The sequence below is a fragment of the Apostichopus japonicus genome, chromosome 17 (genome assembly GCF_037975245.1).
Source record: "Apostichopus japonicus isolate 1M-3 chromosome 17, ASM3797524v1, whole genome shotgun sequence".
In the NCBI taxonomy this organism is placed as follows: domain Eukaryota; kingdom Metazoa; phylum Echinodermata; class Holothuroidea; order Aspidochirotida; family Stichopodidae; genus Apostichopus; species Apostichopus japonicus.
The window spans coordinates 1,906,238-1,918,404 of record NC_092577.1 but is presented as its reverse complement, the minus strand read 5'-3'; the positions used below and the strand labels follow the sequence as shown (position 1 = coordinate 1,918,404).

Below are 12,167 nucleotides of genomic sequence, written 5' to 3'. Positions count from 1 at the left end.
TATATATATATATATATATATATATAACGATTTGCCGTCCCAGATAAACCAAAACAATTCCTTTACAATTACGACGGAATCGGATTAAAATAATCCGAATTTCTAAAACTTCTGCTCAATTCAGCAGAAATCAGTAAGTCGCTTTGCCCTTACAACCATGGCGACATCTCTTCTATAAAACAGTTTCAATTCCTGCTACTCCTTGTCACTTTCGGTGATCATGCACTGAAGAAGAGCTAGTTTTGCTCGAAAGCTCTGCAAAAACCAAACATATATACATACATATATATATATATATATATATATATATATATATATATATATATATATATATATATATATATATATATATAAATATATGTATATGTATATATATATATATATATATATATATATATATATATATATATATATATATATATATATATATATATATATTTAAGTATTGCGTGTTCCTGTAGAGGTATTTTAAAGTGCAGGTTTTCATGGAGGACAGCAACCTAGAAGCAAGTTTTACTGAGCCGACTCAAACATTTTTAAGATGTTGCGTCCGGTGGACGCAAGTTTTAAAATCCCTGCAGTAACAATACTAAATGCCATATAGCAACTTCTAGAATTGATATTGGTACACAATGTAATTCCAAGCTTGCATATAAGTCAAAATACTAAATAAATACAGACTGTGAGGTTTGCAGGGATGTCCAAGGTGAACTGTACTACCTGCATGGGTGGTGTGATATAACATAAGCATCTACGTGATGAATAACACCTTTGAATGAATAGCACTCTTCTTTAGGGTGTTGGGAATGGGGAGGGGAGGGTGTTCCTTTGTATACTTTGACCCAGTATTAAGTTTTGAACAATTGAAGACATATATTTCAGAGGTTGTAAATCTTCATAGCTTATTTCCATTGTTGAAATATAACACGTTCAAACATAGAAGAACCCTGTTGATGTTGTGGAGTTCAGAAATCATATAGGGTCAACATAGGTAAAAGTGTGAACATCTTGTAAACACCGGCCGTATCGTAGCGAGGGTGATATTGACAAGTCTTGACAGGTCTCGTACTTGGCATATAGTGTACCATGTTAATTGGAAGAACACCCTATTGATGTTGGTGGAGGTTAAATATCATCTAGGGTCAACGGCAATCAAATGCATTTTTGCATTGTGAATGTTGGAGTTGAAAGGTGCTATTAGGTTAAAAGATTGTGAAGGACTAAAACATGGTATTGCAAGAAATGATCAAATTTTGACAAATTTACAAAAACAAATAAAAGTATATTGACAGATTTCATTCATAAGGTTCTGAACGCTCCATATTAAGTTGACCCCTTTTGTCTTTGGCATAGGTCAAAGGTCATCTGGGATCAAGAGAATGTGTTTCCCACTTTCACTGTTTCAGTTGCATGACCAGTGCTTAAGTACTATGTAATAGTAGGAAGATATGGCATGTAATGTTTGAAGGCAAAACCAAATATACAATCTACATTTCACAGTGTGTTACTCTAAGCTCAAGAATGTTTTGTATTTCTTGGTTCAAACAGAGACAAACTTCTTTGGCACAGAAGAGGGTAAAGAACTTCCTTTGAAGAAGATGGTGGATCTTCAGAGTGATGATTGTTTTCTATTACATGAGTTTTCTCTGACAATGTCATGATTTGTGCTTTATTACAATACATTGATAGTACAGAAAGCATTCAAGTGTTATTAACTCTTTTCTGACAGTGTTGGAAGCACCAGACAGTGCCAACCATTCTGAATCTCATGTTTCATTACATTCACAACTCGAATAACCCGTCTAAAGTACTCACAGAAGTTGGGTTCGAAATGCTTTTAGCTCGACTAAAAAGTTCCATGAGTACTGTTCAGAGATTGAGCATAAAAGAGCATCGAAAATAAAAGACATTAGTATCAAATCACAGAACAATGTTCTAAAGGGTCATTAATATGCTAAAATATGCTAGAAAGTCAAATAAATGGTCACGAACTCAAATTTGAAGCAACTTTCTGCCACACATTTTGGCATTTTCCCGCCTCTGTGAGAGATTTCATGGTTTAATTAGATACTGCGGAATATCTTTGAATAACTTGGGAGGTCTGATCCCCCCTTACTGTAGTTTTGCAAACATTGTAGCAACTTTTAGCTTGCTAAAAGTTGCGGCCAATGCAGATGACCTTTTAATCTTCATCACAAAGTCAAAGGTTATATGATTGATTAATAATAATAATGGCTCTCATATTGAGAAATATTACAAAAGCTTATTAACGTTTTAATATCAGTTACTCGACCGCTTAACGAAACAGCGTCTGGTCACGTGTTCTACGTGAACATATTAAAGGTCAACGGTCAACCCATCCCACATGCTATTAACGACATACGTGCAGTGCAACTACAGAATTGACGAGTGTTTTCTCTGTGTATCGGGTGCAGGAATAGACGTAAGCGCGATATGAGATCATCAGTGACTTTGAGAGTTCACAAAAGCTTGACAATGTGCAGACTGTGAACGCAACAGCTGTGAGAGGCGCGCATGCTCAAAACTTGGTTTGAAGAATTTGCAACAAATGTTAAGTTCTAAAAGTTCTACCAAATTAATAAGTTTTGATAGAATGAGATTAAAGACGCTCTGACGCAGTGAGGACTTGTGAATTTATTGACTCATTCTGCATATTGAATTTTAATTTTCTATTAATTTTGTATAACTCACCTCATCAACAGTCCATCATTCAGCCAATCAGAGAGCATATAATATTGGAAGGACTTCCGGTCAAGATTGGTGTCGCGGTGTATAATCTATGTGCGGAAAATTAAGAGATATAAAAAACACTACTTTCTTTAGTCAAGGTATGCAGATCAACAATAGAAGCAATTTGTTGTGATAAAATCAATTAAACCCCTTTATATCAACACTTGAAGCCAATGAAAAGTCTCATAGATAATGTTCATACAGTTGACCTAATCTGTACATTTAATGTTGTTCATTATAATCCACAGATGTATAGGCAAAAATAACCAAATAAACTTGACATTTCTCGATTACCTTTAAACCACATCCTGATAACATGTTTTTATAGCACGTGTATGATATTGTAACATTTGGTGGAATGTTTTGAAATAGCCCATGGTAATTCCTTCAAAACATATTTTATAGCCGCTTGTCAAAACAGTAAGAAAAACAGATATTTATGGCGCGAGAATGCGGAATATATTACGTACGAGAATATATATGCTTATTTGCGAAATGCATACATTGTTTACTCCAAAAATACATTTAGACAAGTATATATATATATATATATATATATATATATATATATATATATATATATATATATACATATATATGTATACATTTATATATCATCTGAAAATTATATTCATACCCTCAAAGTATTATAAGTTATATATTATCCAGGATTACAGAAAATATTTTCTAACAACAAATATGTAGTCTGTGCAAAGTATATTTACTCTTACATTAAATATTCTGTAAACAATATGTGTTCTCTAACACAATTCTTTTTTCTATGCCTGGAGAATATATACATATATACTTTAAGGGAATAAATATAATTTTAAGAAAATATATTTGTGTATACATATATATAAATATGTCTAAAATGTATTTTTGAAGGAAATCATGTATGTATTTCGCAAGTTAAGCATATATATATATATTTGTACTTAATATATTCCAATTTCTCGCGCCATAGATATTTGAAAGAATTAAAGCCAAACTGTTATTTTATGGGAGTTTTCTTAACTCTTGTCTTATCGGTTTTTAGAAATACCTCTATTTTGGAGCTTTCCTCTTACCTCCATATCTCTCTCATTGTAAATGATAATCGTCGGGGTCCACCCAGCGTATATAGCGAAACAGCCTGCTTCTGCGAATTTCTCGCTCCATTTCGAAATATTTTTGAACAACGCTGTAACAATATAGGGGATGGTTTAGCAAGATAAAAATAATGAAATTTGTATAATTACGCTGACTAATGAATATATTCTCAGATTAGCTTGTTAGCTTCGTTATAAATTTATTAATATTTAATACTTTCTTTATCAACAGTTCTAATGAAACTTTTAATTAATGACTGGAATGCATTTATAGCAGATGCAAAATCTTCTGATAGAATGTGGGTAGATATAATGCAGGGTAGATATAATGTAGGTAGATAGAATATATATTGTAATCAGTACGCTGACCCTATACATATTTATATTTAAACTTTCATATATATAACACTTTCCTCTGTGAGTAGCGCCGGCCAGTCGATTCAGGGTTCTTGGCCTAAGATGTAGTAGTGAATTGGCCAGAGAATGCAGATGAACACAAAATAAATCCAGGAGGAAGATGGTATTTTTAACAGCGATGTATTGGAAAAAACTTCTTACAGTAAGGTTGAGTGTGGTGTACTGGATGTGTTGTACAAACGTGAGGCTACGTGGCCCTGAAGCCTACCATCAAGAATGTTTCTTCCAACAGTAACCAGAGTAGACTGTGTTGTCCCTCCCAGGTAATGCATTTTATATAAATCCCTTAACAATACGTGGAAATACCACATGTATACAAATGATGAACTTTTCCTTACACTTAGCTTAAGACATAATACACAAATACTATAGTGCATTCCTACCATCCCTAAACAATTGTACTCCTTTACAGAGACGAATGTGATCACATGAGTATCCCTAGAAAATATCACATGTGTTACATCACAATCCCAGGATAAGCCTGATACCACATGCCGATCCATAGGAGCAGCCTCAAAAGCCATAATCTGCCAACATTTACAACTGGTTTACTTAATGCCAGGAGAGATAATCCCTATATAATTCCAAGGGGATTTAAACTACAACAGTGGTTCCACACCGTTCACACAGAACTCTCATTCCTCCACAACTTTACAGTAATAGATGACGATTGAAAATACGTCTGCTTGAATAAATTTATCTTCTCTTGTAAAAACGAAACACGATATGAAAATAATAATTATCATTTGTCAACAGGTGGATGAGATAACACCCCTGTGCGAAGAGTGGACTTTCCTTTCACCGTTTCCTTTTTAAACGTTTATCAAGAATGGATCAGTATGTATTGATATATATCTATGTAATGGTGTTTGTACTAACATCATGATAAAGCACATTCCAATCATGTATAATCCCTATATTAAACTGATATAACATTAGACAAGAAATTAAATAGTTAAGACTGCTATTCTTTTCCTAATCTGTCAAAGTGTTAGTAAATATCGACTCACCTTCATTGCTTCCAAACTGTAGAATATTCCCGATAATAGGAAGCGGTGTAGGTCCCTTGATGTGTCGCAGCTTGTACCGCCAAGAGTAATATTTCCATAAAGCAAAGATAAGTAAAGTAACACCGCTGACACCAACCAGCGAGAATCCTCCATTAACTGTTAACATCATGATGTCTGTGTCCAATGTGTGACTGTTCTAGCTGTGTGCGATGTTTTTATACCTAATGGCAATGTTGAACTTTATGTTAAGACAGCCAGATGTGCAGTGGCCTAAAAACAAAAATCGTTATCGCAGTGTATTAACAGTATAATACTCATTTATATATGGAAGCGCGTATCAAGCTTCATAACAAACTGTTCGCAGCAACAACTTAGGACGAATCATAAAACGGATGAGAACGCACGTTGTCGTCGTCGTTGTGTATATGGTCCGTGACACTCCATCGAGTGCAGTTTGGTAGGCTATATGTATTTTATTACGCAGTAGCCTTTAGGATAAAGTTAGCTAATTGCATCTGCCAAACTAAGTAGCTGAATCAGTATGCCTGAATGTTACTACGATTATAATCGAGTTAACGGAGCTGGCGAGTACTCAAAATCAAAAGAGCACTGACAAATTACCATGATGCAAAAAATCAACAACCGTTTTTAACAATTTTTCGACACTGAAAGGGGGAGCAGTTGCTCCCATTGCCTCACCCCCTTGCTACGTCCCTGATAAGATATCAATTTGAAGTTGGACCATTCCACCTTCCCGTAACTTGATAGAACGTGGAATAATATGGTCACTTATGTCTCAGCTTCGACAAAGAATGTTACTTCTACTTTCTTGGCTTTTCACTACATTAATAGTTGAGATATTTAAATGTTAAATTTAAGCACACTGACAACTAATTTTCTTGGAATCATTTGGACGGTCATAAAATTCCAAGAATTTAGACATGTTAACTTTTAGCAATTTTTAACCACAGGTTTCGATACATTAAAGTGTTACCCGCTGATGGTAGTAAATTTAAACAAAATCACCAGTTTATACAACAATATATGGTCCTACTACAGACAAGATTAGATCTCTAGAAAGCGTTTCAAATTTCCGATCACTTAATTGGCGATGGGTGTGGGGTGGGTGGAAGGAGGGATATGATAAAAAACACATAATAATAAAATGGCATGGAGATATTCTTTCTAGCATAACCATTTACGTAGCTCATTCGGTTTGTGGGACATGAAATTGTTGTTGCTATAGACTATGCCAGAGAATAAAATATAAACCGCGTATCCAGTCTTTGAGCCTATTTTGTTTCGAATTTGTTTCTTTGAATAGCATCTAGGGAGATGGTGCCCAAACTATGGAACGTGAACCAAAGATGAGTCGCGAACATGTTGCAATGTGCCATGGGATTTATGCAGACGTGAGAAAGTTTGCGTACAGTTATTATTTTTTTTTTTTTTAGCATTCCGATTTAGATGGACCTAAACGCTGATCAAGTGGATAAAACTGGCTTTACTGTCTGCGCGATTGCATATGAGTTTGTTGCCCTACCAGGTCACTTAATTGACTTCAGGGGGGGGGGGTGGTAGGAGCCGGGGGCACGTGCCCCCACCCTACTTTTTTTCCAAAATAGCAAATGTGCCCTACTGGCTAATAACATGTGCCCCTTTGATGGAGAACTGTCTTTTGGATATCTTAAGCCTTTGTTAAATTTAATATATTTTTTTTAATCTGTACAAGCTAAGGATTTAACCGAGGTTGCTAAAGACTTTTGTTCAAGGAATGAACACAGAAGGTTTTATTTGAAAAGTTCTAAATTATTCATGGACAGAAGAACAGATCTAGGTTGATAGAGTCACGTGCACCGTAATAGTATTGATAGCATACTAGCACATCATATACATTTAAGTGATATGGCCGGTGTGTATAGGTTTATAGCATAACGAGTGGTGGTTGTGGAATATCTGAGAAAGTGCCCCTCTGATGTTGTGCCCCCCCCCCCACATTTTGGAAGCTTCCTACCCACCTCACTGACTTATATAGCATTTGCAATGCATAGTCAGAATTGGCAGCGACAATTTGGTTACAATGAACTTGAGGCTGGAGAGGAGGCCCGAGGCACATCTTCGTCACTAATTGATCGCTATTCATCAACTTTACATGATAGAATTTCACTTGTTTAATGACGTTAATGGAATAACACAAAAAGGTGTTGCACGCAACTTATAATAAGAGGACCAATGTATGCACAGGGCCTCGGTTTACTTAGTGGTCATTGACACCGATGTAAAAGTCATATGTAATATATAGCGTCAATAATATGCCAAGATTACTGGATGGAATAATCAAGTATGCTATAATACAAACTCATTCATATAAATACATTCCATTCGCGTGAAGGGGTGTTAGGAAGATGTTTCTACAGACATTATGCTTATACTTTATTGCAAATATCCATCGATCATCTCAGTACGTTGTTTACACATTCAAGCACCCGTGGCTATTGCTAATTATTTTCATTTCGTGTTCAACTCCTTAACTTAAACAAGCTACACCGTTTAAGAGATGCTATCACACCAATATGTTGAGCACCATCGTAGTAGTAGTACTACACTACTACTAAGCCCAACGCTAGGTCTATAGAAACGTATGGCATTGACACGCTAGGCTATTTAAACATCGTCTAACATATATATATATATATATGAATCAAACGATGCGGAATTCATCATCTTGACCATTATACCAAATATTTTGCAAAAGTAGGTCACTTACCGTGTCCTGCACTGACAATCTTTATATTTTCAGTGATTGAGACTAATCCCTTGACCACTCTTGACAACTCTTGCTGTCAATCAGCATTATAAGAGTCCGATAAAAGTACTGAACCAATAAGAGCGTAGTATGTCCTAGACAAACATGGTCCGCAGTAATACGGTAGTATTTCATCCTCCTTCCGTTTAATGTTATGGAAAGGGAAATATATATATTAAACGGTTGCTTCAGGTATGGCAATCGCTACTGCCTGAAAACATTTGAAATACCTTGTGCGAAGTAACAAGAAGGGATGGTGTAAGGCTTTTAGTTATAAGTCCATACTGGATAATATTTTTTGAGATATGTTGCTACCATTAGCAAGCTTTACTTGTTTCAATTGTGCCGTAGCGAGAGACGGGCCTCGCTAAAGGGCCCTTATACAGTGAGTTTCACTTTCCATGAAAGACACCACAGTCGTAGGGCAGTTAAGGGGCTTGAAAAAGACAGCATGATGGCAAGTTTATGTTGTTTGTTCATAGGTTACTACATGAAAGCAACATAGCAAAACTTGGAAGATTGGTAGTAATGAGCTGAGAATAGAAGCGGCCATTTATCCAACGTGTGATCTGAAATTATTGACTACTATCTAAAATCTCATCTCCTTTTTTTCTGCAAGCGGACCTGGTAAAGGCGTCCATTACATCATAAAACACTGAGCAATATTGCAATCCACAAATATTTAAAAAGAAGTAACGACATTGAATGCGATGTGGAATCCTGTACTGTGTACACATAAAGAGTAAGTACCGCATACGTTCCTTCCATACAATACAGTAACAATCTGGGCACGAAAACCGAAACTACTAAACTACTGAATCCACTCTCAACCCTGCAGTCTACGCAATCTATAGTATGTCCGTAATTGCAATGAATAAATATTTCTAGATTCCGTTTATCCCACCAACGGAAAAAGGCGATGTAGCTGGTACGTGTTATCAAACAATTGTTTCCATAGAATTTAATTATTTAATCCTCCGTCAAAGATTCAATAAGAAAAACAAACATATCTAACAACAGACCTACACCAAGTTTGTTTTTGTTTTCTGTACTTTGTATTTCCTGGTAAAGACAAAAAAGAAAAGCAAAACAAGAATGAACGTTTGGTCTTACTAGTAGACCAACAGTTATGTCAAAAAGTCAAACAGATGTACTGTGTTTATCGCAGTGATTTAGATTCATCTAAACGTGACTACTTGTTCCGTTTTTATATCCTCAACAACAACAACAACAAATTTTGCCAATCAAATAATGGTGAAAAAATTACCCAGCGAAAAGTTGACATATAAAAATAATGATTATAAAATGCCTTCACCATTATAGATGTAAACTGATCATGCATTTGGGTTACAGAAAGACTAAATTGGTCAATTGAACATCAATAGTTTAAATGGATAAATAAATGACTGAATCAAGGAGACAGATGATTTCCAATCATTTTCTTCAACTTAATATGCAAATAAGCTCACTGGATCTGATGGAAACAATTGTCGAACAGTTCATACCATGTACCAGACATAATAAATCTGTACTCTGGTATTCTAGTATAAGTCCTGAAGGATATGTACCCATGCTTGTACTCTGGAAAGTTTTAGAAATCTAGTATAGATTTACTGTTGCAAGATTATATTATGACACTTATATTGATACCAGGGAACTTGTATTACTACTCGTATCACTTGCCCATTCTATTGGGAGCAATGAAGTTATTTGACACCCATTAGGATATATGAGGAAGGCATTAGAAATTGAATGCATTGTTACAGACAACAACAAAAGTAAAATTAATGAAGCCTGTTGCTTTGGGCAACAAATGTATCTCCTGTCATGCATCTACATCAATATCATTTTAGCCTTCATTTGACACAAACACTTAGCATATAACTAATGAACCACTGACGGAGATGTAAGTAGCACTAATAAACCACTCACTGAGATGTTACTAGGACTAATACACCACTCACTGAGATGTTACTAGGACTAGCCTTATTTGCATCTATGCCAATGGCGTGAACATGACATCAAAGGTGTGGTGAGGGTGGAATGGGGGAGGGGAACCAAATTACGAATATCCCAATGACTGATTTGGTTCAGGGTATAAACCTTTATGGCAACCATGGGTGTCTGTGGGACCTCCCAACCCCAAACCCCTTAATATGCATAGGGACATATTTGTGATTGTCAGAAACTGTAAGTGCTATAATTTATTACATTAAAAACATTGAATAATTCACTACTTGTGTCTACTTGGTATGAAGTTAACCTGTGCTTCCATTAACCAATAGTATGAGAATTAATTCATCTGATGATCATAAATTGGAAAACCGATAACAGTGCAATTTGTATCACATAAAACACTAAGGATTCTTGAAAGAAATCCTTAGGTTAAAAGTGAATGTGTTACTTAGTACAGATTAATTTAAGCTTAATTCAACTTGGTTTTGTTTAGGGCAACCCCCCCCCCCCACTTGTCTGAAATAGGACTGTTTTCCCACATAATGAACATTTCAACATTGGAAACTTAATGCTAAACCAAATTGATTTACAAGTCTTTACAAACCAGTTCAATCATAAGAACCAGGAATCATCCATAAAGTTGTAAAACAATAAAAATTGTTAAAATAAATGTCAGTTTCTGAAATTTCATATGGTAACAAAGGGATCACTACCAATTCACCACAGGGTAGCATAGTGGGTTAATTCCAGCACTTCTAATCCTGATGTGCTACAGAAATTCAAACTCAATGTGTCTGGGTGTATGTCTGAATTGTATTTCTATAATAACACTGTTAATTTTGAAGGAATGACCCTTTAGAAGATCAAAGGCTTATAAATTAAAGTGGCTGAAATACTTAGTCTAACACAGAGATCATTTGGACAATTCCTCAGATGTAACACAAAACGAAATGGGTCAAACCATAAAAGACTCTTTGACCTGATGGAACATCTTTAAAAATCATTACAAATTTTGTTAAGGACAAAATTTTGTTGAAATGTCATCCAAGGATGCTCTCATGTTTATATGATGTTAAAAGAACATCTTTTGCAGTGATTCATATTAAACATTATCGACCCAATGGATTAACATAAAACATTAAGGCCTGCACTTAGCTGACATCATCCTCAAAGTTGGCATTAAAGGAGCATTCCAGGGATTTAGTATATTTGAAAAGAGTGAATATCTCCAAAATGTAGAACAGAATGTAGAACAATGCTAGCAGTCAACTTTCATTTTATCAAGTTTAAAATGCTCCTATTTACCCTTTAACTACGCAATGCCTCTCAAGTCTCTCATTGGCTAATATTTATATCAACTGCTCCTTTGGGATCTGCAGGCAGAGCTGAGTTTGACAAATGCTAAATGGTTGACTCTTTGACAGCCTCACATTTGATTATAATGTTCTCATACCAGCAAAACTCCATTGGCAAGTAGAAACCCACAAACAACCAAATAAGGAGATTTTATTTTGACGGTAAATTAAACTGCCTGATATTTCTCAGGCCAACTTCAAGAATAGTTTGGTATCTGTCACCAAAGCCTTAGTGTTCTTAAAACACCAGGCAACCCTTTTAGGCTATGTATGGCTATACGTTACTATGTACAATAACAAAATGAGTACATTAAAATCAAGTAAATGATTGAGGAAACATTATGCACTGTGAAACCCTGCACTGAACATAGTCAAATGGCTTTTCTTGTCATTCTAATGAATAATACAGATATCTCCACTTTGATAGTGAATGGTTTACCAATTAGCTATGCTAATGAGACATTTCTTGGGAGCAAACGCATCGCTGTGTATCTTATTGCTAATTTGAAACGATCAAACAAAGACAATCGTATCAATTTTTTGCTCCGTGTGAAGGTTGAAAGAGTGAGCTTTAGTAAAATTTGATTCTGTTCACATTGTCACCTTCAGACCTGCTGACACCCTGTTTAGCTACAAAAGCTGCAAGCATGGCTTCAAGCTCTACATACCAACAGTGCCTACTGTAGTATGTAACCACAGAGCACAAAATATGTCCTTGGCAGCCTGACTGCTGTGATACTGCAGCCCCCTCAGCGTCTGATTTGAGATTATGTCCAACACA

The 12,167-nt window shown here is 35.5% G+C and overlaps 1 protein-coding gene across 1 annotated transcript; it reads right to left on the bottom strand.

Annotated features, from left to right (window-relative positions):
* Positions 1-1,846: 1,846 nt before the first annotated feature.
* LOC139984513 (cytochrome P450 2C4-like) lies at positions 1,847-5,517 on the bottom strand. The gene is made up of 4 exons (XM_071998429.1): positions 5,270-5,517; positions 3,822-3,934; positions 2,713-2,798; positions 1,847-1,865 (listed from the first exon to the last, which is right to left on the bottom strand). The coding sequence occupies exons 1-4, from the start codon at positions 5,436-5,438 to the stop codon at positions 1,847-1,849; spliced, it is 387 nt and encodes a 128-aa protein (XP_071854530.1). The 5' UTR covers positions 5,439-5,517.
* Positions 5,518-12,167: the final 6,650 nt, after the last annotated feature.